This window comes from Hippocampus zosterae, chromosome 10 (genome assembly GCF_025434085.1).
Source record: "Hippocampus zosterae strain Florida chromosome 10, ASM2543408v3, whole genome shotgun sequence".
Taxonomy (NCBI): Eukaryota; Metazoa; Chordata; class Actinopteri; order Syngnathiformes; family Syngnathidae; genus Hippocampus; species Hippocampus zosterae.
Window position 1 is genome coordinate 8,310,994 of NC_067460.1, and position 27,219 is coordinate 8,338,212.

General features: G+C 43.0%; 2 protein-coding genes across 2 annotated transcripts in view; both read left to right on the forward strand.

Annotated features, from left to right (window-relative positions):
• The window catches only part of pik3cb (phosphatidylinositol-4,5-bisphosphate 3-kinase, catalytic subunit beta), a 47,789-nt gene extending 46,303 nt beyond the window's left edge, over positions 1-1,486 (forward strand). Inside the window, exon 24 of the mRNA XM_052078841.1 lies at positions 946-1,486. Coding sequence (XP_051934801.1) covers positions 946-1,083 — 138 coding nt within the window. The 3' untranslated portion in view covers positions 1,084-1,486. The remainder of the gene's footprint in view (positions 1-945) is intronic.
• Positions 1,487-8,110: 6,624 nt separating this feature from the next.
• Positions 8,111-26,134, forward strand: LOC127609109 (period circadian protein homolog 2-like). The gene is made up of 22 exons (XM_052078829.1): positions 8,111-8,264; positions 11,248-11,799; positions 12,632-12,724; positions 13,200-13,354; positions 13,504-13,625; positions 13,830-14,031; positions 15,738-15,789; positions 16,751-16,893; positions 17,060-17,138; positions 17,229-17,335; positions 17,472-17,625; positions 17,990-18,098; positions 18,184-18,460; positions 18,791-18,929; positions 19,015-19,151; positions 20,255-20,452; positions 20,671-20,916; positions 21,315-22,357; positions 23,122-23,341; positions 23,436-23,673; positions 23,781-23,931; positions 24,081-26,134. The coding sequence occupies exons 2-22, from the start codon at positions 11,357-11,359 to the stop codon at positions 24,234-24,236; spliced, it is 4,464 nt and encodes a 1,487-aa protein (XP_051934789.1). The 5' UTR covers positions 8,111-8,264; positions 11,248-11,356; the 3' UTR covers positions 24,237-26,134.
• Positions 26,135-27,219: the final 1,085 nt, after the last annotated feature.

A 27,219-nucleotide genomic window follows, 5' to 3' on the forward strand; every position in this document is an offset into this window, starting at 1 on the left:
TATCGAGAATATTCGAGTGGCAGGACAGTAATTAGAATAAATCTTGGTTTGAAAGCTAATCACTTAAATGGGTAGAATTATAGGCAAATCTCTTTCAACTAATCCAAAGCAGTGGTGGGTTTTTTTTGTTTGTTTTTTTGTTTTTGGTCGACTGTTTTATTCAGCAAGTTGTATGGAGATACCTTAATGAATCTGCAGGGGGCACTGTTGTCCTTCTGATATGGTATGTGTTTCATATTGCGCATGGAAATGACTCCATCTCTGGCACCATGTTTTTTGTAATAGTTGTACACTTTACTACTCCACAATGAAATTCAGAGTGTGGACGGGCATGAAAATATGAAGACGTGCAAGCCCTACTGTGTATATGACATACACATGAAATGTGTGTACCACTCCATCCATCCATCCATTTTCTGATCCGCTTATCCTCACAAGGGTCACGGCGGGTGCTGGAGCCTATCCCAGCCGTCTTCGGGCAGTAGGCAGGGGACACCCTGAACCGGTTGCCAGCCAATCGCAGGGCACACAGAGACAAACAACCATTCACGGTCACACTCGCACCTAGGGACAATGTAGAGTGTTCAATCAGCCTGCCATGCATGTTTTTGGGACGTGGGAGGAAACCGGAGGACCCGGAAAAAACCCACCGAGGCCCGGGGAGAACATGCAAACTCAACACAGGAAGGCCGGAGCTGGAATTGAACCCAGTACCTCTGCACAGTGAGGTCGATGATGGTTCAGAAAATGGATGGAGTAATGAATCATTTTTTTAATGAAGATATTTTTGGGGGAGGGGGGGCGTTGAAAAACATGAAAAAAACTTAATCAATGGGCCAGTTATAGTGTGCTAGTTCCACATCCCTAATTTGGAAGATGCACATTATGAGACGTTTTCAAGTTTTGTCTCTCCTATCCTTGGCTTCCATGATCCCCACCCCACAGGATTCCTTGGCACTGGGCAAAACAGACGAGGAGGCGCTGAAACAGTTCCGACAGAAATTTGACGAGGCGTTGAGGGAGAGCTGGACAACCAAAGTCAACTGGATGGCTCACAATGTTGCCAAAGACAACCGCTCCTAGAGCACTAGAGACACCTTGAAGGCAGGAGTGCATCCACATCACAGGCTGATCAGCTGTAGCTCTTTTGCATTTAGTTGGGTGGACTTGACACTTGTAGAACTTAATGGGCACCGGCTCGAACCACCCCCTGACCACATTCCTCTATTCTTCAAATGACCCTCACACCAACAGGAAGTCCAGCTGGCACTGGGGCTGTAAGTGTACCCCATTCCTGTGGGTGGATTGTATTTTTTAATTAAGATGTCTTTTTTCCTCCTCTGCTCATTCCAGAATCATGAGAATTTGAGGGAAGTGAGCCTTTTGTTCTTATTTTTGAATGACTTTCTTGAATTCAATTGGACTTTTAAACACTGGAACATTTTAGAAATAAATGTGACATCTTGTTTTTGTTTTGTCCCCCCCCAAATCCAATCAAGTCCAAAACAATAGTTACCACAAACGCAATCTACTTTGTTTGGGTGGGGGGAGAAATAACCCGCTACCCAAGGACAATTGGACTTGCTGAGAAATAACAAAACGCATGTTATGTGTCGCCGACTTTATTCATGAATGTGGAACTTTTTCCCACTCTAGTAGCAGTTTTTATATGCGCAATTATTATTTTGACAGACAGTATGGTGGACCACCCCCAAAGGATCTGCCTCTACATGTGTATTTTGTGCAATATCCATCACTGAGTGTATATAAACCACATTGACATGTATAAAACCCCTTAGGCCTAGGCCTACAATTTTTGTGTTGCAACTGTGGTTTGCACCACCATTGATAGAATTAGACACTGGATATTGTCAAATGTACAGGATTTTATTATTGTTGTTGTTGTTTTTTTTCATAGGAGTTCTGTTAATATTTTTTTTAATTAAAAGTTATTTTCGCCTCTGCTGCTTTTCCCTCTGTGGTCTGTTGTACATAATCTGGGGATGGTGTGCATGTTTCCAGCTTTGTAGAGCTGTTGAACATTGAACATTAAAACGTGTAAGATCACATCAAAGAAAATATTTACATACATTTCTTAAGCAGTAAATATTTAGTCTTGTATCGGCTATAGATCATAACAAGAACAAATGTGCCTCAATAAAGATGCCTGTCCATTCAAAATAATGCATATGGTCTAGTATAATTCATGGTGTTGTATACACACTACACACAGCAGAGTTTTGGCAGGATTTTATTTCCAAACCAATATATTTTTCATGCAGAATAATATTCAACTGAGTCTCCCATGTGATGCTTCAGCTTTATTCAAGAAACGAAAACACGATCGTTTCTGCACTGACCCCCATCTTTGATGGACTGGAGACCTCACCCAAAATCAGATGGGATAAGCTCCTGCACACTTGCCGTGACCCAACTGAGGATAAGTGGTGTAGAAAATGGCTGGATGAATCCAAAGCAGGGCTACTTTAAGAGTGGGAATGGGAATATTTTGAGCCTTTTCTTGAATCACAGTGATTTGTTTGCAGTCCAAATCCAGCTACAGCAGTATAAACCCTTTCTGAGTGAGCAGCACACTCGAGTACCTGAAGAAAACCCACACAAGCACAGGAAGAACATGTCAAACCAGGAATTCAAACCCACAACCTCTATTATTGTCATTACAGTAGTAGTAGTTAAAATATTAATCGTCATGCTTTGTTGGATCTTGGGGCGGCCCGGTGGTCCAGTCGTTAGCGCGTTGACCTCATAGTGCAGAGGTACCGGGTTCAATTCCAGCTCTGGCCTCCCCCTGCGTAGTTTGCATGTTCTCCCTGCGTGGATTTTCTCCGGGTACTCCGGTTTCCTCCCACATTCCAAAAGCATGCATGGCAGGCTGATTGAACACTCTAAATTGTCCCTAGGTGTGAGTGTGAGCGTGGATGGTTGTTCGTCTGTTTGCCCTGCGATTGGCTGGCAACCGGTTCAGGGTGTCCCCCGCCGACTGCCCGAAGACAGCTGGGATAGGCTCCAGCACCCTGCGGGACCCTTGTGAGGATAAAGCGGATGGGAAAATGGATGTTTGATCTTTCCGTTTGTTGATGCACTTTCTTTTCATTATCTGCAAAAACGTTGCCATACACTGATGTTTTATTGGCTCATTTGTATTTGAAGGCAGTGTTTGCTCAGTGGCTGTTACCTGCTGCTGTTGATCATCAACTTACGTAACCATATAACCGGGTGGACGGGAACACAAACGTATGATAGCTTAAATGTAAAGTGTAGACACTACGTATTAGTCATGAAGGATTTCTACTTTGGGGAGAATCACAGTGGTTTCTTTCACAAATTAGAAGAATGATTAACAAATGACAAAAAGAAAAATCTGCGTCAACACATGCAGTATTAGACATGAAATATGACCTCAGAGACTTGTTTTGTTGTTGTTTGTTTTATATCTTTTATTACCTGCTGCATTCAGACTATCACCTCATTTTAACCTCTCGGAAATATCCATCTACAAACGACTCCATCCAACTTCAGTATACTTCACACCCAATAATAACAACCAGAAGCTGTCTCAACAAATCTTATAATAATAAACACGTTACCCAGAGGATTTCTGGTTAGATAATCAAGACAATCAAGTCTGCCTTTTAAAGCTCCGGGGCTGCCCACGTGGTGACTCACTTGTTCAGAGAATTCCTCCCACCTGCGGGCTGGGACGTAGAATCTCCCGGTCTAATGATGTGATGTTATTGAAATACAGGATGGTGGTAAATAGACAACGATGAATGGAGCTCATTTTTGACGAGCTGATGCATGCATGACACCTGAGGCAAACTGGAGCATAAATTGGAGGACTTTAAAAATGGAAGAAAAAGTCCTCCTATTCTCTCCGTAAGTTCGGAATCTAACACAGGCTGATTGAGTGTGAATGTTTGTTTGTCTATGCACTTAAAAATTGACATAACCGAGCAGAATGTGTGAAAGATCATTTTTGGGGATTATACGTCTGATCACATGGAAAATGTTTCCTATATTTAGGGAGAGTGTATAGCCAGTTGCTATTACCTAAGCTAAGTGTGTGTGTTTCCACACTTGCGAATTGTTGGACTGTAATTTGTGAGTGAGTAATGAGTTTCTGCTCTTGAGAGCCCCTTGCATATTCGGTTGAGGACCGCACTGATTTTTCTGGGTACTCAGTCATGGAGAAAGTAAAAGGACCTGAATGAAAAGCTAGTTGAACTTTTGAAATCCGGGACAGGATATAAAAAGACTTCTTAATGTTTGAAAATGCCTCCATGTCGTGGTTATACTCTGACGTAGAAGTGGAAAAGGAGTGGTTCTGTTAATTCCAAGCCACAGTCAGGCAGAGCAACAAAGACTGCAACTGCAATGGAGATTGCTTGACATGTAACGAGAAACCCCAAATCAACTTCAGCTAAAATCCTGGTTTGTCTGCAAAAGGGTGGTGTGAGTGATGACACGAGAGGAGTCAACACAGCTTTTCCTGAAAGTTAAACCATCCCTGCTATGAAACATGGAGGTGGGTCGCGGGTCTTGTGGTGGTGTGTGAGCTCCAGTACAAGAGCACAATGATGAGATGATGTAACATGTTGTCAGAAAATATTGGAGGACTATTAATATTCAGGGCGGCCTGGTGGGCCAGTGGTTACTGCGTTGACTTCACAGTGCAGAGGTCTTGGGTTCAATCCCCCGCTCCGGCCTCCCCCTGTGGAGTTTGCATGTTCTCCCCGGGCCTGCGTGGGTTTTCTCCGGGTACTCCGGTTTCCTCCCACATTCCAAACATGCATGGCAGGCTGATTGTAGACTCAAAATTGTTCCTGTGTGTGAGTGTGAGCGTAGATGGTTGTTCGTCTCTGTCTGCCCTGCGATTGGCTGGCAACTGGTTCAGGGTGTCCCCCAGCCTACTGCCCTGAGTCAACCCTTCAGTGGCAACAGCATAAACAAAATGAAGATTCTGGAGTGGCCATCACATTCTCTTGAAATCAATTTCATTGACTCTCTCTGGGAACATCTCAAACGTGCAGTTGAGGTAAGGCAACCCACTAAGTCAAAGGACCTGGAGGCTTTTTGCCAAGGAGATGCGGCCGTCGCCGCCCAGTGTATCTGAGATGGTCTGTCTTCCACCAGCCTTCCTGCATGTGCAAGAGTTTCATTTGTTGTCGTTTGTGTCCTATTCATGTGGTTGTTGCAGGATTTTTTTCCAGTACAGTACTGTGCCCCTCCCTTATAGGAGCAAAGCTTGGGAATTGTTTGTCCTCTCCACCCCATTCCTTATTGTTTTGCCTTTTTCATCTAAACTATAACAAAAGACTGCAAACTGTCATTGAATGTGAAACTGTCATTGCTGCTAAAGGGGGCAAAGCACAGTATTAAGAAAACATTTGCACTGGGACCATCTCAACTGACTGGTGCCCAGTCCAGGGTGTGTGTGTACTCCACCTTGCCTTAAATTCACCTGTGACCCCAATGAGAACAAGCTAAAAAAAATGGATGAATAACTTTGTCCATTTTCAAGGCTTCAGTGATGTGAATCATTTTCGTCCAATCACTTGAAGTCTGGGTTTTCTTCCTTCACAGCAGCCAACTTTGCAAGTCTGATGATCAGCTCACACAGGCCGGGGATTTTCTACTGAATAGTAACAAAATTGGAAGTGATAGACCTCCCTGCTGTGCTTGAGAGCCTTTTGCCACATAACCTGGAAATTTTTAGCATCTCAGCATGATGCCATTGGAAGCGATGGGGGCATGCAAGCAGTGAAAGGAGGTGGATGTGAGAGAGTCGTGCTAAATGGACCCCAGGCGGGCAGACAGCAGGGAAGATTGTCGACCAGACACTGGCACTTACTCAGCAAGCGTGAGGCCATATTTGTGCCATTTACTTTCTTGGCTTTCATGGGGTGTAAAATATGGAGTTGTGACTACCATGTCATCACTGAAAACACATGCTCCCTCATGATTAACTCATTTCCCTGTGTTCCATTCGAGTCAACATAATATGGACTACAGTATGCCACATGCATCATAAAACAGAGCGACCATTTGTCGTGCAAATTAAAATGTGGAATAAAATCTTCAGCTGTCTGCTGATAATTCTTACTCATTGGACACTTTATTAAGTACACCTGCAAAAAGAACCCTCTGTCCATCCATTTTCAAAGGTGCTTGCCCCCATTATGTTCTCATTTATTTGGAGCCAATCACAGTTGACTTTGGCAAGAGGTGGAGTGCACCCTCGACAGGTCGCCAGTCAATCACAGGTCATATAAACAAACATCTGTACAATTGAGTCACCAAATTGAGACCTTATTTTATATGAATGGTAAAGTAGAAGTTGAAGCCTGGGCTCAAAACAACGACCTGCGCAGGGATACAGTAGGAAGAGTGCATTTTCCTTTAGACTGGTAATGAGTTCCAAAAACATTCTGGGGAAAAAAATAAAATAAACGGGCATTCCGGGCTATTGATGAGAACAGACTACTAAAAGACACTTGTCTTTAAGGATATCCGGCATTGAGGTCAACATCCGGTAAAGGTGCATGCCGTTTGCTTATGCAAATGTAAAAGTTGTTGATGTGAATTTAACCCACAAATTAGTACTTTGTGTGCCCATTATATCGACTTCATGGCCACACATCAGCCTTTTCTGTCTGTTTTATCTATATTGTGGCCATCAATGTAAAAAATAAAAATAAAAAAGCTCATGTAATGTGTACATGCATACACAGCATTGCTTCTCTCCCCTCAATACCTTTGTGATATTTTCTTTAATACTGAGTAAAATGAGACTTAACTTTTCAGCTCCTTCAGCAGCACAATAATGAAAAAAAATCTCAACAATATATTCATACCACTCCTGATGTTGACTAATTTTCATTAGCGATTCCCATAAATTAGAGCATACATGAAAAGTGCACGACCATCACAAAGGTCAAACAGCCAATGGTCAAAAAATAATTATAATCAGCAAAGCATCATTCTTCTCACCAAGCTTGCACACAAATCGGAAGAGAAAAACGTTTTAGGATAATTTTGAAGAGCCCTAATCCTATGGTTTTCTGCCAATGGTAATACTTGGTGATTTCCCAGGTCGTTCATGAAAGCAAACCAATTATATTTGTGTATTGAATAAAACACGTGAATAGAGACTGGACTTTAAAAAAGACAAATGTCTCAAATGTCTGCCTACTTTCTGACATGGTACAAATCGAACCCAAAACATTCAGTTCCCAATGTTAAGAGTCTGGGGCCCAAGTTGACATCTTCTGAGGCCCACCAAAACTTTAAATCACAACTCTGATTAGCACATAAGTCCAGATCAATAATTTCTAAATACTGTACTTTTTTAATAAATGTAGGCCTAACGTATTTGCAAAGCAGTGTGCAGAAAATGAGGAACTCTTGTGCTTTTTTTTTTTTGGTTTGTTGAGCACGATCTCGGGGCTCAAAATTAATGTTATGACACATCATAGTGGATCAAAACTCTCAACGTTTTATTTGAATGCCGGACCACGGAGTCAAAACGTCTCCCCGTCAGTGGACTTTTCACACTGTAACTAATGACTCACTCTCCTCGTTATCCATGAATACTACCGATTAATTTGTCATAAATTGTTCACATGATCAACATGCAGTAGTTTAAATCAACTTACACACCCCATTTAAATAACTACCCGTGGCAATTCGTGTTTTCGTAGCAATAACGAACATGTGGGGTGTTTCAATGTGCTTTGATCGCATGTTACGAAAGGGTGAAAAAGTGAATAGTGAATAGCCATGTGTGACTCTCCACTTACGGCCTGAAAGTCATACTTTTGTCTTTATGTAATTCCAGTAACTCGTTGCTTCGGAGTCTCAACTACCGGCTCACACCACGCGAGACACGTAACATGGGATTCCACGTGCGGAGGTTGGCTTGTTTATATAAAATGATTGGCAGCTCCGTTGGGCAATGAGCTCCGCTCTTAGTAATTTCGTCATGTTTTCTATGGAAACGCACGTTTTCTGACCAATTGCACAACGGTAAAGGCGGGGTCTTAATTGAGGTCGCGCTGGGAGTTCGCTGATTGGCTTGTGTGTCTAAACCGGAGGGAACCGGGGGAGGAACTGCCGACTACTGTGTCAGCCTGTCGAATGCCCTCTCCCATTGAGGAATACTAAGCTTTACGCGGATCTTGTTTTCTTTACTTACAAATGACACAAGACACGGCCAGAAAGGGGAATTTATTTCGATAAATCAGGTGAGATTTTGCTTAAATTCCTCGTCGTACATATAGTAAGAGCGTAAAAATAAATTGCATAACTAAATCCGATCTGCGCATGCGCGGCCATTTAGCTTGCTCTACTTTTTTTACTTTTTTAAAGCAAAAATCACATTTTATCATGATGTGATTACCTATAGAGGGAGATGAGGTTCATTTGCGTGGCGTGGGCCGTCTGGGGCCATCTGAATGTTGTTTTTGTGTCTGATTTTGGGCAGTATCGTAAATTTTACATAACTGTGTCAGTGTACCGTGCTGTGGATTGCAGGTCAACGTGTGTGCGGATTGTGAATAGCAGGTCACTGTGGGTGAGGGGGGAGGAAGGGATGTTTTTTATACCTATTTCAGGTGTTTTTAATCGTATATTTTCTTACATTTAAAGTTCAATCACATGCAAGTATGCGAAATAATCGATGCCCATCAATATAATCTCACAATTACGTCTATTGTGCAAGCCTTTATTACACATCGCCCCATCACACATAACGGTTAGAAATGTAGAAATGACCATTTTATTTGATGTTCGAAGATAGCTGATTGAAATGGCCAATTCTGCAGCCGAATGACGGCAGAGTTGTAGGAATGGTTCATGCGCTTGTGTGTGTGTGTGGGGGTGGGGGGGTGGAGGGGGATGCGTATGTATGCGTGCGTGTTTGTTGTGTGTGTATATATACATATATGTGCACTGTATATATCTATATATATATATACCATATATATACATATATATATTACACACACGTATATACATATATAGGTGTGTGTATATTTTATTTTATTTTTTTTGCTAAGGCCTCATGTGGCCTCCATCTCAAAGGGAAACTTTTACCTTTCCTACTGCACTGTACTGGACTGTAAAAATCGGGTTGAGGTACACACCACTTTTGAGTTCACTAATTGTAAACATCTCGAAGGTTTTTTTCTGGACTGTGGCGTTTCCATTTTTAACTTCTGCCACATTTTGCAATGGTCTTATAATGCAGAAAGTCACTTATAGGAATGTATCTGTATACTTAGTATTGAAATAGAAGTAAATCCTAAGTAATAAAGTATCTACCTATTAATACCTATTAAAACTATGTAATTATGTATGTCTGGTTTTATATTGTGCGTTAGTGCTAATAGTGACCTAACAAGAGACAGAAAAAAAATTAAGCCTGTATTTGTGGGACTTTTGTTGTTTTATTCTTAGATTTTTTGTCAGTAATGTGCAGAGAAAGTTCCACTCCTGGATGAAGCATTTGGTTTTATGAAACAAGGCAACAGGAGCTTGGAGCTGCACTGGGTCCAAATCCATGTGACTGGAGCAGCCGTTGTATAATGCTGTGAGAGCCGGTTCAGCCTCTGAATGATGATGCCGAGCTGCAAGCACTACAGTACTTGACTTCAGTTTCATTCTGTTATTCTGTGAGTTATGCAGTTGTGAGCTTGTTCCTAGCGAACGCTGGGGCTTTTTCCTTTGGAAATTAATGGGGGGGGGGGGGGGGGACAATGTTGTTGTCTTTGAGTGTAGTGTCGGAAATCTTATTTGTGTTTCTGCCTTTTTAAGCAGCATCTTGAGTTGTGTTGTTTCGGGTTTTATATGGCAGCAAACCAAAGGCCAATATGATTAATATATGTTGATTTTTTTTTGTTCTTCTTCTTCTGGTGAAAATACCATTCTATAATGCTTTCCTTGAAATGCTGTCTGATTTTTATGGCATGAGAGACTGTTAATTTAATAGACAGTTTATTATTTGTTAGATTATATTGTCATGGGTTCATGTTTGGGTAGATTTATATGGTAACAAATGCCCTTGGAATAATGTACCATATCATACATTATACATCTGTTATGTGAACTATTTTTTTAATTTGAGAGCAAAGGAGACATGTTTGCTGTAAATCCGCTGATTGGCTAACATGGCTGGAACCGATTGACACTCCTTGCTCCTGACTGGTTATTTGCTGCGGCCAATAGGAGGTCTCCTCTGATCCCAACTTCAGAGCATGTCAAAAGCAGAAGAATATGTCGTTGCTAAGAATTCATTGTATTCTTTAAGAGAAAACTAAACATTACTACTTGTGGGGGGTGAGGGGGTTTCATCATAAGGTTGCACACAGGTGCTTATGTAAAGAGTGCATAGTGATCAGATTGCCGAAGTTGTCTTACATAAACGTTGTAGATGCAGGCTGCCTGGATCTTCCTGCAGTGTTTGTTGCAGGCTGGATTCAATAAACATAATGGAAATACCTCCTAAAGAAATCTAACGTCGGGGTGGCAAATACTAAGCTTGTGAAAATCGCCTCTTTTTTACGATGGGTTGTGTTATCTATTTCAAGTGGATGTGACACACTGTAAGTTGTCCTTCCTTTAAAGTGACATATCAGCTGTTACTGCAATATATGGACAGGAAGGGTTGCTGTCAGACATACAGAATTGTACATCATCTGTATCAAATTGGGCCTAAGAGTCAATTCTGCAGTACATCTCTGCGTTACATAAGGTGAACTCATCGATAATTTACCATGTTTGCAGAGGATCTCTATCTAAGGTTTTCCAGTAGAATATCTAATATTGGAGGGACAAAACTGCTATATAGAAATAATTGATGCATCTAAGTGTGTTCTATGGCGGATGGGCATTTTGCTGAGAGTACAACAATGGGAATTACAAATGCTATTTATATTTGGGAGGCTCATTCGTTTTCAGAGCTTCATACCTTCCTTTCAATTGAAAATCTTCACCCAGAAAGGTCGGAATCCCGTGTTATTTGTAATAATAGAAGTTATTTTGGGAGACGGTGCCCTTTCCTTTAGCATCCACTGCCAAACTGTCAGATCACAGTCATAACCGCTGAATTTTTCATATCAACTTTCTCTTCACCATTATTGATTGCTGCTTTTTTTAGGCTTGGATTCTTTGTTGTTGAGCATGACTTTATAATGCCAAATGTACTGTACATGTTCCCTTTTCATGTAGAAAACATCCTTCCTGGTGAGGGCTCAACTACCCCACTGCAATTCCATTTGTGGTTGCTGCCATGAGGAAGACAGCCTAGACTCCTATTTCCTGTCCTTTGTCCCATTCCATGTCAGAGAAGAGTGATCCTCAGCATTACCGCTATTCAACCCTGGACGGGCGGGAAAGGTCCCGTGAAAGGGTCATCCTTCAGGTGGAGGAAGGAGAGGTCTCTCCGTGCTCCGCCATCAAGCAACTGCACCGCATGGCCAGCAGTTACAGTGAGGGTTGTGGCAGGAGGGACGGGGGTGACATGGAACCCGAGTTGGGGTTGGCTTCTGAGGGGAGCGACAGCAGCCAGGAGCACCCTGCCTCGCCCGGTTCTCCGCATGATGAAAGGAAGCGCACCCGCTTACACGAAGATGTCGAGATGGCCGGCTCAAGCGGAAGTGGGACAGAATCCCATGGCAACGAATCGCATGGAAATGAGTCTCATGGCAATGAATCTGTGGGCAGTTCAAATGGAAATGGGAAGGATTCCGCTCTACACGAGTCATCAGGAAGCAACAAGAGGTGAAAGCACTCGGAACGCACTCAGTCGTGTACAAATGTTCCGCCGTTTTGTTGAAGCGGACCGTCTCGGTCATGGAAGTATGGATCATTAAATGTAATAGACGGACCATTTTCTCTATGATGAGTCATGGCTGCAAAACTGTCTGCCTTCTTCAGACTTAAGATGCCAGTCAGAGAATCGTTTTATTCACCAGCACTTTAACTCTTAAAGTATTGCAGACGCGTGCTTGCAGGCTTCAAGAGTATCGGTATGAAGACACCCAGTCTAAAGTAACAGACATTTTATTTATGACGTCAACTTATTAGCCATAGAGTGTTGTACTGATGTTTTTGGTCAGTATAATTGCAATGTGAAATTTAGGAACGTTGACTCTCCAATTCTGGGCTGCTGTAACTGCGTTGTATTGTGGACAAATTGGTTTCCTTGAGGGCCTTCTAATGGCCATTGGGATCACGAGCACTTCGGTAGCTTTTGAGCAATTAAACAATTAACAATTAAATCTCAGGCATTTCTTCTCCAAGGACATTCTTGGCGTAATTCAGACAGAAAATACTCCACGTGTTTTATAATACAATTTCTGGGAGTTCAAGACGCAGACCCACAGCATGTTTTGCACTGATTGTCCTGGAGTTTGATGAAAACCATTCAAGAACTCTTGAATGGACTCTTAATTGGCCTAGTAAATTTAAAAAGGACTCATTGTGTTCTTTCCATGCATAATCAACCTTGTTTTGCGTAGCATTTTTCTTTTTTTGCTTTTTTTTGTGGCCCTCTTGCTGTTCCTTCACCGTGCTCCCAACATTGTCAATAACATGTTGTTCAATGTTACAGCTCCAACTCTCACAGCCCCTCGCCACCCAGCAGCTCCAATGCCTTCAGTCTGGTGAGCTCTGAGCAGGACAACCCATCTACTAGTGGTTGCAGGTAAGTGTACACCTTAAACACATTTACAGCTCCCAGTTCAACTCGCGATCAAGAGGGCCTATATGCCAGCAGTTGTAGCTAGTGTGGTTGTTGGTTAACCAAATACAAGTGACAGCAAGTCACTAGTGCAGTCATCATCATGGTTTGATTGCATGTATTAATGTCAGCCTTTCAAAGTTATGTTTAAAGTGTGATAGATTCAAGTGAACCCTCAGAACTTGAACAGTCTGCCACATTTCCGTCTATTTCCATTTCGTCCTTTTCCCCTTCACCAAAGTAACTGAGCCTCAGCTGTAAGAGGAAAGGGCTCTTTAATTCCTCCACATCCACATCTCACTCATGTTGACTCACCTCATTGCCAGTCAATCCCATCATCGTTCCTCAGCCAGTTTATACCTCCGCTCAGGAGCGTGCCAGCATTGGTGAGACCCTTTTTCTCTGATGCACGTGGATTTGTCTCATGTATGCTCTGCAGCAGCGAACAGTCGGCTAAGGCAAAGACACAGAAAGAGCTCTTCAAGACCCTGAAGGAGCTGAAAATGCATCTGCCCATGGAGAAGAGGAGCAAGGGCAAGTCCACCACTGTCAACACACTCAAATATGCTCTACGGTGTGTCAAGCAGGTGAAAGGTAAGACTTCCATCTTGCTCAGCCATCTTGTGTGAGTCTACAACAACCACACCGAATCAGCGTCTTCGTTTGTTGTTGAGCAAATGCTGTCCTGCATCAACTTCTACAATTACAGCTTTATAGGTGTGATGTTTTTTTTCCGTTTACAGCCAATGAGGAGTATTACCAAATGCTAATGATCAACGACAGCCAACCACCTGGGTTTGAAGTGTCATCGTACACCATTGAGGAAATCAACAGCATCACTTCTGAATACACCCTCAGAAACACTGTAAGTTCCTTGGTCAAACATCTCTGATGGCTTCAAATGGATTAATTTCCGATCAAATATTGCCCCCCAAAATTGTCAATTGTCATAGTCACACACGCACGCACACACACACACACACACACACACATATATAATTTTTGTTAAGTTGTTTTTCTTTTGAAGTTTTTAACGGCACTGTACAGCAATGCACTTTGTGTCTTCCAGGACATCTTTGCTGTGGCTGTCTCACTAATCACCGGAAAAATAGTTTACATCTCCGATCAAGCTGCGACCATCTTAAACTGCAAGCGCGAGGTGTTCCATAATGCCAAGTTTGTGGAATTCTTGACACCTCAGGACGTGAGCGTGTTCTACAGCTTCACCACGCCATACCGGTTGCCTTCGTGGAGCATGTGCACCGGAGCAGGTAACAGCAATTTCTAAATGGGTAGAAGTGTTGCCCTTTAACACGTTGCATGGAGGTTGGATTGCCACCATCTGCAACAGGCACGTGGAAAACCCACATGAAACCCAAATCTCACCACCTACACACATGTAAAAAAAAAAAATAAAATCATCCATTTCTTTCACATGAGCCACCCACTCACACATGCCCGTACACACATAACACATATTTCATTTCCATGAGCAATATAACACAAACCAATTCATGCACACGGACAAACACCTGCCACACTGTTTTATATGCTGTTTATTCTCAGTATTTATATACCCTGCCCTCCATAATTATTGGCACCCCAAGTTAAATGTTTTTTTAGCTTCTCATAAATTCTTTTTTTTTTCAACAACATAGGACCAAAATAAAACTTTTACTAAGGGTTTGAGCTTTTTGTCAATTTTACTGGTTATCATACCGCCTCCTGCTGTTGTCAAATATCTCCAAAAAAATCATATTTAACACATCCACTACAGCTTGTATTTTTGCTGTCTCACTAAAGTTTTGGCTTAGGGATGTACCAATCATACATATTTTTCCATCGTGATTGCAAGTCTATTGATTCTGTCTATCTGCAAAGAAAATAGTTTGATACCATGCCAATGCATGAAGAAAAAATCTTGTCAATTGTTGTATGTTTATTCAAATATCCCTACATGAAACCTTTTTACATTGCTTCACGACTAGTACAATAGTAGGTGATACCAAGTAAACAAATATCTTTTTATAGCATATCAGTGGTGATGCACAAAAATAAAAAAAGATACAGGCAAAAATCATTTACATATCTTCTCTTAAATTAACAAACTAAAATGGAAGACCTAATATCAGAAATTAGACTTAGTGAGTGCCGTAACAAAATTAATACGTTTTAAATGGGCAATTAATCTATTCCACACACTGTAGCATTGTAGAAGTAAAACTAGGGCGCTTAACAGTACTTCTAAGAGGATAGCCTCACATTCAGTCTCAAATATAAGCAAGTGAAATCCCAGGTTGGGGCCTAAAATAGAACAACTACATAGTCTAGTGTGTAAATGTAAAACATAAATCTCCGTTCCACGTGGAAAGCTCCAATGTCGTTCTTTTACTGTGCGGCCTTGGAGCGATGTCATCAGGCAGCAGCTACCTTTTGCTTAGTCAGTCGCGCTATAGTACTTCATTCATTCATTCATTCATCTTCCGAGCCGCTTGATCCTCACCAGGGTCGCGGGGGGTGCTGGAGCCTATCCCAGCTGTCTTCGGGCAGTAGGCGGGGGACTACTTCTTTTCCCTTATCAATCAATTCGCCCCATAAGTAAACATCTGATCTCCTCTTCGTTTTTTGCGGATTTATGTATGAACAACTATTGCTCGTTCATTTAGCATTATCATTGTTCTTCTGCATTTATTTATCAGTTTGTGACCTTTCAAAATTAAGGGGGGGGGATATTTTTCACCCAATATTTATCGGCTTAATGTGATTGGCCCTGATTTCCAATCATGATTGAATTGGGACAGCCCTACTTTGGTTTATTTGGGGCAACGGGCACATTTATTATTGGCCAGTAAATGTCATGAGTATGACGTCAATGATATTTTGGTCTCATCAAAAACTTGAACGCATGGTTGATTGTGCTAATGCGCACTGTTGATGATATAGTCATCCTGCTTCTCCACTCTCCTCCCTTATCCAGAGTCGTCTCCCACGGAGTGCATGCAGGAGAAATCCTTCTTTTGCCGCATCAGGTGAGCACACAGCAGATTTTGTGATTCATAGTTTTTTGCTCTAACCATGCCTTAGTAAGCGAAGTAGCACTGAGCTGGAGCAAAGAGAGAGTGTGTGGGGTAGTAGCTGTGATCACCTGATATTCAGCTCCTTTTTACTGCACTTGACTTTATTTGAGCTGCTTGATTTTCCATGACAAAAAAAGTGCTCTTCGGTCACTAGTTTGAAGCCACATTAAAGGTTTAACCAGGGGCTCACCAACCTTTTTAGAAAACTACTACAATTTGGGTTCTCATTAATGTTGTAGGGCTACCAGTTTAAAGCACACAGAAATAGCAACTTTGCTCAAACTACCTTTAATCGTCATACTTTATGTTGTTAATATTAATGATTGCTGTTATTCGTCTCCTTCAAGGCCCTGATCAGAAACATATTTATTGGCCAACTATGTAAAACACACAAAGACATTTGTCTCCGGTATCATGACTGTCACTCTACGACGAACAAATAAGTATAGAAAGTCTTTGCGTCATGTAAGGGTGTCACTCAGCAGTTGCGCACCCAAGGTCAGCTGTGCAACAATCAAGCAGAAATAAAGTGATTGCGGTGCATTACTTGCAATACTATAAAGGTTGTGCAGACGTTGCAGACAGGTCTGATCATGTTCATGACACACTTGTAAAAGTTTCAAGAAAAGAGATACATATCAATATGTAACAATTTCTCTGAACCTCGGCAAGTCTTAACATTTATGAATGACTTTTACCATATTCCCATGAAATCACAATGTTGAATGACCAGTTAGCTAATTTAATAATAGCTCTTGAAGGGTGCCTGGTGTGCACCTGCACCATGCTGGTAAGCCCCAATTTTCTATCGCTCATAATAGGACATAACGCATCAACAAGGCGACAAGTGCAAGTCCACTTGAGTTATTTGAAAGGAACAAAACTAAATGAAATGGTCATGTATGTGTTTCAGCGGTGGGAAGGAGCACTATGGGGATATGCAGTACTACCCTTTTCGCATGACTCCTTATCTGATGAAAGTCCAAGATGCAGAATTGTCTGAGGAGCAGTTCTGCTGCCTCCTGCTGGCAGAGAGGGTGCACTCTGGGTATGAAGGTGAGACCACATATCATTGCATTGGCCCATCATAACTACCGGTACTTTACAAACATGGATTTGACAAGGCTCAGTTTAACTATGACAAATGTCCTTTTCCCCATCCATGCTTTAAATTGGTTCAATTTAACCACACGTGTCTTTTTTTTTCTCCCTCTGTTGCTAGCACCCAGAATCCCTCCTGACAAGCGCATCTTCACCACCACACACACGCCAAACTGTGTTTTTCAGGACGTGGATGAAAGGTGAGTAAGAGAGCACCTTTGTGAACTTTGTGGATGACCCTATGTTGCGTGTGGGGAATCAATCTCTTGACTTTCAAAATCCCCCGCCAGGGCTGTTCCGCTGCTAGGTTACCTCCCCCAGGACTTGATCGGAACACCCGTGCTGCTCAATTTGCACCCAAGTGATCGACCTATCATGCTGGCTGTGCATCGCAAGAGTAAGACTCGATTTTCTTTCTTAGGATTCATATAGTCTTTACGATCAGGCTGTACTAATTATGACAACTAAAATTCCTATTTAAAAAAGTATATTCTGTGACGATACCATCTCACACGCTTTCCCTTCACCAACAGTTCTGAAGTATGCTGGTCAACCATTTGACCACTCCTCAATACGCTTCTGTGCAAGAAATGGGGAATACATCACAATTGACACGAGTTGGTCCAGCTTTGTCAACCCCTGGAGCCGTAAAGTTTCCTTTGTCATTGGAAGGCATAAAGTCCGCATGTAAGTGTTTACTTGCACACATTCAAAGTTATGTTACCCTTTTTGATAGCCAATTTGGATTGTGATCGACAATTCTGCCAACCATGACAGCACACTAATGCGAAAAAGTAGTGGGCCATTTTTTGGTGGGGGAAGTCTGAATATTTTAAGATGAGCATGATATAATCATGTCCTCAGTCTTTAAGTTTCCAATTGCAAAGCACAAAAAAACAAAGTGGCAAGTGTTATTAGATTTTAATTTGTCACATTCATAGTCATGGCTGGCATGCATTGAAATAGTTCATCATCAAATTTGGTTGCACCACATCTCAACCCTACATAGTCATTGCATAGCATTAACTGACACGATTGACATTATTTTCAGGGGCCCTGTGAATGAAGATGTTTTTGCAGCAATGGCTTTCAGTGAAGGGAAGATGATGGACTCAGACATCCAAGAAATTAGTGAGCAGATCCACAGGCTCCTCCTACAAGTATGTACACTATATATATCGTTAATTGAAACACCGTTCAATGCCGGTTTTTGCAAAGTTCTCTAAATGGCTACTGTATCCTTAGCCGGTTCACAACATGGGATCCAGTGGTTATGGTAGCCATGGCAGCAATGGCTCCCACGAACAACAGGTGAGCAATGGCTCATCCAGCGAAAGCAATGGGAATGTGATAGCCGGGAACACACCTGAGGAGACGAGCAAGGCCAAGCCCACAAGGACATTCCAGGAGATTTGTAAGGGAGTTCACATGCTCAAGAACCAGGACTCCCAGCTGTGCCTGCGCTCCCCTCCGCCATCACCAGCTCCATACCCATCCAAACACGAAAAGAAAAACTCTGATGGTGAGCTTGGTTCAATAATAAAACTGATCATTTGAGGGTTTCACTGTCTTCCATAGAAGTGGTCAGAAGGAAAACTAAATTCCATTCAAACACAGATACTGGACCGGGTGCTTTAAAATTGTGAAAAATCCGAACACAGCACCTTGAGAGAACCCACAGTAAAGTGAAGGATAGTGAGAAAACTCATTTGTTTTCTTTTGTACACGCTAGTTGCACTAAACTAAATTTCCCCAGTGTGGGATGAATAAAGGATATCTTATCTTAAATGTGTTACATGCATATTGTGTGTCTTTCTGACATGATCTTATGATTCATTTTCTGCAACGGCAGTGTCGCAAAAGAGTCCAGTGGTGCGTCTGAAGGATTCTGCACCGAGAGACAGTAATGCGGCTAGCTTGGATGAATTCACCTTTAAAGACCAGACTGTCTGCTCCTACCAGCAGATTAGCTGCCTTGACAGTGTTATCCGGTAAGAGTTTCTGCAAGTGTGTGTATCTGTGTTTATGCCATGTTTTCATTCTAGACTTACAGTAGTCTCCTGTACTGTTTTTCAGGTACCTGGAGAGTTGTAACATCCCCATCACTGTGAAAAGGAAATACCAGTTTTCTTCAAACACCACCTCCTCCAACTCAGATGATGACAAAAAGTGTACAGAGGGCACCGTGCAAGCTCCTGGTGGTTCAAACACAGGTGTGTGTTGATAATTCATGGTTACACACACAAACACATTTACGATAGAACGGTTTACAAAATTCCCAGTTTGGTTCGTTTCTCGGTTTTGTGCTCATGGCTTTCGCTTCAGTTGAGTACATGTTCACTCGTAGAAAAATCAACGATGTCTTGAGATGTTAAAAGTGAAATTATACTGTATGTTTACCGTGTTAGTAACAGTTTTTTTATTCTGTTTATTGTATTATTATTTAAAATAGTGTCTTATAGTGAGTGGAAGGCATAAGAAATAAACCATCGTGAGCATTACGTTCCAGAACACTCGCACAATTAAGTAAAATCAATACTATAGAAATACATTCTCTGCATGTTGCATTTAAAGCACTTTTTATAATATTTCTATTTGGTGGTGGTTTTGCTAATGTAAAATAGGCGACTAAATACGCCCTGTGTATGATGCATGTAAACTGAAATGTGTCATAATTCATGTTCAATAGAGGAGCGATTATTATGTGTAATATTACGGTACTTTTTCCTTGTCGGTAATTATACACGAATGAGCTCAACTCATGCATGAAGTAACCTCTTCCTTCATGGGACATGTACACATACAATCCTGGTCTTTTTTGGTCCAAACATCAATACAATGGATCTGAAATGAAACAAATAAGATGTTCTTCAACTGCAGACTTTCAGATTTAATTTCAAGTTATTTACATCCAAATTGGGAAAACTGTGAGAATTCTCACTGTGTATCTGCCTCCCAGTTTTTAACAACGGTGGCTGGGTAGTTGCGTGCTAGCAGTGAATATCCTCGGGTTTAAGCCAACTTTTCGGACAGTTAAAACACCACAATCCCGAACAGGGGAATGGTGGCCATTGGGAATTTAGAGGAAATGTGTGAATTTTCACAAGGGGCTAAGCTATCACATTTGCCGACCGCTGGATATGATGCACTTAAATATGTTGCACCCCTAAAATACGTATGTATACATATCTGCATGCGCACACATTTGTGTTCCAGCACAGCAAGAAGATTTGAGAAATTTCCCTCTACCTTTTTCTTCGAATGCACTTTTCTTGGATTTAGTGATGTGCCAACGATGTGTGACTCGTTTCTTTAGATTCTTTGATGCTCGAGGCCCAGCCTGGATTGTCAAACATGAAAGTGCTCAAGAAGTCTGAAGCAGCAGTGGTTGGAGCACCAATGGGAGCCCTTCCTTTACCCAGCAAGGCAGAAAGTGTTGTGTCAATCACATCTCAGTGTAGCTATAGCAGCACCATTGTGCATGTGGGAGACAAGAAGCCTCAACCAGAGTCTGGTGAGTGTTATATTTGCAGTTAAAAATAACAATTCCCTCCGAATCCGAACACGAAACAAAGTAATAAGATGAGGACTTGTAATGCTGGCTAATACAACCAAATATGTTGTAGCCGTAAGAAGGTGCCATGCAAAAAGGAGAGTGTAAGAGCAGCATAGGGTATGAGATAAGAGTGTTCCAAATGTCGACTGATGCTTACGAACGCGATGTTTTGGCAGAAATCATTGAGGACGTTGCCGAGAGTCCCGCACCTCCCGCCCCGCCTGTCAGCGTGGTGTCTCCGCTGAGCCAGGAGAAGGAGGCCTATAAGCGGCTGGGACTGACCAAGCAGGTGCTGGCAGCCCACACACAGAAAGAAGAGCAGGCCTTCCTCAATCGCTGCCGGGAACTCTGTAAAGCCAGGACGTTCCAGAAGGACTATTCCAGCCATCTGCACAGGCAGAAGGGCCCAGTCAATCCTGAAGGTAAACAAGCGTTTCTGAACAACCACATCACCTTGTTTACCCTAATCGCGGAGGTAGCTTTACTCGGGATACGCACTGACGTTGAATTCAAGTATGGGCCATTCAGCTCCTACACATGAAAGAGACAACCTCATTCTACTTTCACGTGAACTTTGGAGCCCTTTGTCTTGGCTGTCTCTCTTTCAATTGCTAAAGTATAAGGACGCCTAGCTCTTACACCTACATGAAGTGAAAAAAGGAGGTTGACTTGCAAACTGTCCAAAGTGTTGTCTTTCATGCCTCTGTCATATTAGTTCATTTATTATCTGCTTGTGTGTATGATGTGCTGAAGGACCTTTTTTGGTCAAGTTCAGCTAATGTGAAGCACAACTGTCTGACCTCCGAATGTGTCACGTCAGAACCATCAGGACTACGAGGTGCTGCCAAACAGGGCGCCACTCGGCCAGAGACGACTGCCAAAAGGGGGAACCGCAACAGGAAGTCCAAGAAGCCGCGCATGAAGCATCCTGAATCGTCGGACAGCGCTGTGTCAAACCGCAAACCCCGCCCCCCTCTTCAGGGCCTCAACCAAACGTCATGGTCTCCATCGGAAGCGTCCTTATCTGCTTTTAGTGTGTCCTACCCAGCCATGGTACCTGCGTACCAGCTCTACCCACCGACACCTGCTGCTCCAGCACAGGTCCCCCGTCCTGACCCCTCCCTTACCACGGGCTTTGTGGAGGGCCAAAGCAGCCAAGTCCCTCCGACCGCCACTCCTTTCCCCGCGCCCATCGTTACGCCGGTGGTGGCTTTTGTGCTACCAAACTACCTCTTCCCTCAAATGGGACCATTGAGCCAAATGGGGCCTGCTCCCAGACCAGCGTTTTTCCCAGAGCAGACCCAGACGCAACCTCAGTTCAATGGCCAGCAGCCCTTTCAGACCCCGCAGCCAGCTTACACCTTGCAAACACAACCCCCCTTCACCAGCCCACAGATTTTCCCCGTGCCGACTGCCTTTCCATCCCAGCAGCCTTTCCAGGGTCGCCCAGCCACCTACACTGCCCAGCAGCCCTTCACTCCCCAGCCAACTTTCTCAGTCCCGACTCCGTTTGTAGCCCAGGCCCCATATTCAGCTCAGCCATTCCCTTATAGCCTCAACACCCAAGCCCCTAAAGGCTTAGGTTTGGAGCCCAGAGAGGGGGCGGCATCTCGCTCCTCCACCCCAGCATCCGGCGCACGTGAGCGCACCACATCACCGACACTCTTTGAGTCACGGTGCAGCTCGCCCCTGCAGCTCAATCTACTGAGCATGGAAGAGGGCCAACGCTCGGTTGAACGGCAGGACAGTACGGTGCCCTCTGCTGGGCCTCTCGGCACCAGCACGGCGGCGTGTTCTGCTGCAGCAGGACCTGTGGGGGAAAAGAGCACGACGCCCTCAGCCAAGGCTGAAAATCTCCAGCTGGTGAGAGATTGTTTTGAATCAAGGCGTAATTTATCTGGCAAAGCACCTGCATGACAATCTGTTAGACCATTTTTTCAATGTCAATTTCAATGAGTTACTTAAATGAAGTTTTCTGTCTGTAAAACCAACTAACTCGTAGCAAAAATGTCATCCATTTTCATCTTTTTCAATGCATTTCATACATTTAAATATCAACGTTTGAATTTATTTATTTGGCTCAGCCACTTTTTACGTCAGCTGTATGGCACAATAGCACATTGTTTCTGTAATGTTTTGCTTACAAGCGATCTCATCGGGCAGCGCCTATGTGGAGGTGGACACCTTTTGTCACTCATCTAACTAACCCTGGAAGGCTGCGTAGCCTGTGGGCTCCCGCTTTCTGTTCATGTATGAACAAATGGGCTTAAATAAACATTGAGCGTTTTTGTCAAATCCCAGCACTCAGACAAAGTGGTGGAGGAATTTCTTTTTCTAGCACTGCGTCACAGTTAAAAACAAGTGCCGTGTAGTGGAAGCAGGTAACATGGAAAATACTTTATCGCGGTTTTATCCAACGCATGTATTGCACTTTGACTTTTGTGGACTGTGATTCAGTCCTGCTCAGAGAAAGTGAGTCCGATTTCCAGCTGACTCTCAACCTCCGAAACTAACTTTCCAATCAATCTGTCACTGAATTGATATCAATATTCGAAATTAGAATACCAAACGGCTTTCCATAGAGCTTTGACGTCATCTGTGTTCTCTCTTGTCGCATGATGATGCAGGTTAATTCTCCAGAGGATGGCGCGCATAGTGACGGTCACTCGTCCTCCTGTGACCTACTGGATATCCTTCTTCAAGAGCAGGAGGACTCTCACTCTGGCACCGGTTCAGCAACATCTGGGTCCATGGGCTCCGGATCGGGATCTGGATCAGGCTCAGGATCAGGCTCTGGTTGCAATGGCTGCGGTACATCAGCAAGCGGAGCCTCAGGCAGCAGAACAGGTTAGTCCATAGTTGCCGATGCAAGCTAAAAGAAAGCTGCTTTTGAAGCCCCTGTTGAATTGGCTTCAACTTGTTTGCCTAAAACTCTCTGTAGGGAGCAGCAACACGAGCAAATACTTTGGCAGTATTGATTCTTTGGAACATGACCCGAAGACGAAAACCAAAGCCAAGACGAGAGGTGAAGGAGATTCTGACGGTGGCCAATCACAGGCCACGACGTCAGCCAAAGCCGAGGGCAAGCATTTCATCAAATACGTTCTTCAGGAGCCCCTTTGGCTGCTGATGGCCAATGCCGACGACAAGGTCATGATGACGTACCAAATGCCATGCAGGTGAGTCAACGGCAGCAACTCGGTGCAACTTGGGGAGGGGGGGATTTTTAATGAGCAGTGCATTCACCAAGTCTTGTTATTCAACTGCTGCATGACTTGATCCACAGGGACATTCAGAAAATTTTGCGTGAAGACAAGGAACGGCTGAGACAGATGCAGAAGAACCAGCCCCACTTCTCCTCAGACCAGCGCCGAGAGCTGCTGGAGGAACACCCTTGGATGAGAAGAGGGGGGCTACCTGCAGCTATCAATGTGAAGGTCCGAACCAAATTCCCAGAAATATTTCAGACACCATTGAAATGTTGACAGTCCTGTTTTTGTACAGCTGTTTATCTGTCTGCTGGCTGGTTAGTGTGTCAAAGCATGCCAATAACCGGAACCTTTCATGCGACCCTGTGTGTGTTCAGGAGTGTCTGTACTGTAAAGATGCCGCAGAGGACCACATCGAGGAAAACCTCCCTGAAATGGACATAGGGGAGATGGGCGAGGAGCTGAGCCAAGAATGCGAAAACGCTAAGAGCCAATCAGAGGAGCCGCAGCCCAAGCTTGACTCTGGCTCGTGAGCCATTACAGTGCCAGCAGTGGGGGACACCCTTGACCAGCCATGGATGGACCCTTAACACCTTAACACACCCAACACACTCAGACACACAATATTGTAAACGTGGCACTCACCGGCCGTGTGCCTGGCCGTCCTCAACGAGACTCTTTAAACACAGATGAACTGAAGCTGTGACGGTTGTGTGGATGCTGTGAGTGTCTTTGTGTGCTGACTCTGTGAGAGCGTGATGAGTACAAAGTGATCACACGGCAGCCTGTGCGTGCAGAGCCTTTATGCTGTACAGCTGTCCGAATTCAATCCCAGATATGAAATGTATACTTGTCCTATTATTTAATTCTCCCCTCCCCTAACCTTATTTTCCTGAGAGTTAATATCAGCACTTTTTTTCTTCCTCCAGCTCATTTTTCATCCATGAGGAATATCGGAGCTGATGATGTATGGTCACCCTGTTTTTTTGTGTTTTTTATTTTTTTGTGCGTGTACTTCTTGGACCATGGCGTAGCACTTCTGTCATCAGTCAAACTGACTGACTAATATAACACTCACTCATCAGCCAATAGAAATGACGGACCACGTGCAGTCGAACTGCAACTTGCACAATCTAATGCACAGCACAAGACAGACATTGAACTAATTTATTTTGTATTTGATGTAAACGAGACCAGGGTTTCTTATGCTACTGCCAAATCGCTTAAACATGAAGATTGTATATAGCGGCAGTTGACTACTGTATGTATTACATGTAGAAGTCATCTGCAGGACCTCATAGGTCACTTTAGTCAAGAGGCCTAAACTGGAATATGAAACCTGCACACAAGAGGTAGTGGGTGACATGTTTGATGACAATACTCCCACCACCACAACCACACACCCTCAAAATATAAAATCCATAGGAATTGAAGAATACTTAAAGTTTTAGCAGAGGGGTGTTTTTTGTATTATTTATTTTTTTCCCCATTTGCAACAGTCATTGCTTCAATGGTTTCCAGTGCTGTATTCAATCCGTGCGTATTCTGTGAATACAGAAGAATGTAACAAATCACGGGACCATAGGAAAGAAAATATTTTCGCCACACAACCCCTTTATTATTTTGCATAAAGTCAGGAAACGGCATAACGGTCAGTTTTGTTTTGTCGGGTGGGATGCTTGGCACCCTGGGATCAGATCAGGTGATTTGACAAACTCAGCTTGGGAATGTATCACAGGCGAGACCAAGGATTTGTCATTTTTTCTTTTCAAGATTTGTGCTTTTCGTCCAATTTTTAACTCCGTTTCTGTGGTCCTATGTTGTCCATTTTATTTTATTGGATGAAAAGATTTTAGGAGTGTGTAATACATGTGTCGCCGGAGATGGACACAGCCCCGTGTCATGTTACTACTGTGAGCAGTGAAGAACTGCCTCTAAACGTGCATTTGGACCATGTGTGATGATTTTCTCGCGTGACGGTCCTGTCGGACAGGCCGAGGCTCGACGACATCCACGTTTCACCCCATTTACCGGTACTCTCGCTATGTGTCTCAGTTCTGTGCTGAGGATTCCCCAAAGCTCTTGGGTGTGGAAAGCATTGAGAGTGCAAATGCGGTCCATACATCGGGAATGGGAACATGGAGAATGTTTTACGCCTTACTCTTTTCCACAAAGAGGGAAGTCAATATTCAATGAATTCCGCACTGGGGAGAGTTAGTTGTGAGCGAATGAGAGGAAACCTGACCTGTAAATGCATATACATACACGGTACTGGCACATGAGGTCGTGTCATGTCCATATGCTTTGTTGCCACTGTATGAGTCTGGTTATATTCAACTATAGTGCAGTTTTGTGCATTATTGTATGTAGGTATTTGTGTTTGAAACTTCGTTGTAATATGTTGTAATAAAATTACAACAACTATTTAAAACAGTTGAGAAAGCAGTTGTGTTGGTATGATACATGATGTGCCTACAAATACAGATATTACTCATAAAAAGCAATGACTCATAAAAGGTGCAGGTTAAAAAAAATACACATACGCACAAAACTGATTGGAAGTCGCACGGCCACAATTTGAACAAGAGCCCAAAAAGCATTGACTATTTGGAAGTGATCGATTTTGAGATTTGTGATTCACAAACCTCAGAAAAATAAGGAACGATAACTTCCCAGTTGGAGTTCTTGTGAACTTCGTTCTTACGGTCTTGACTAAATGCTTTTCTTGAGGAGGTCCAGCGACATTGCCATGGTCAGAGAATCAACGGAATTAAAAAAAAAAAAAGTTTAAGTATTTAACAATTCGAGACAGGGCAGCTTTTGTTTGAAGCCACCCACTTTTTAATTGAGCCAAAGTATTGGAACATTATTATATTCACTTTCATTTGTAGCATAACCCATGCTTGCAATAACATCGACTTGCATCAAGCCTGCGACCCATTGACTTCACAGGAATGTTGCATTCTTCACTTGAAATGCATTTCCAGCCCCATGCTGCAAAGTCTCAGTTCTTTTTTCATATATGGTGGTTACTCCTTTCAGTCATCTCTTCAGGAAGTAAAATGCAAAATTGGGTTAAGGTCCAGTGATTGGCTTGGCCAGTCTAACACCTTCATGAATCATTAAAGTTCATTTCATACGTTGCTGTTTTCAGTTGGATGCTGTTTGATGACAAAATGTCATCTTAAGTCTTGCTTCATAAATTATGAACCATAATTTTTATGAACCATAAAATTTAGACAATTATGAATCATAATTGTCTAAATTTTATGGTTTCAGTGGTGGTTACTTTTTATATGAATATATTCTCCGATCCGCTTTATCCTCACAAGGGTCGCGGAGGTGGGGGGTTCTGGAGCCTATCCCAGCCGTCTTCAGGCAGTAGGCGGGGTCCACCCTGAACCGGTTGCCAACCAATCTTAGCGCACACAGAGACGCGCTCACACTCACACCTAGGGGCAATTTAGAGTGTTCGATCAGCCAGCCATGCATGTTTTTGGAATGTGGGAGGAAACC

What these genes read in the sequence shown, in the direction of transcription:
- LOC127609109 (XM_052078829.1), top strand. Translation starts at nt 11,357, where the DNA reads ATGTCAGAGAAGAGTGATCCTCAGCATTACCGCTATTCAACCCTGGAC. An exon ending in GGAAGGCATAAAGTCCGCAT is followed by an intron (nt 17,626 to 17,989) that starts GTAAGTGTTTAC and finishes CATTATTTTCAG; the next exon opens with GGGCCCTGTGAATGAAGATG. An exon ending in CTGCAGCTATCAATGTGAAG is followed by an intron (nt 23,932 to 24,080) that starts GTCCGAACCAAA and finishes GTGTGTGTTCAG; the next exon opens with GAGTGTCTGTACTGTAAAGA.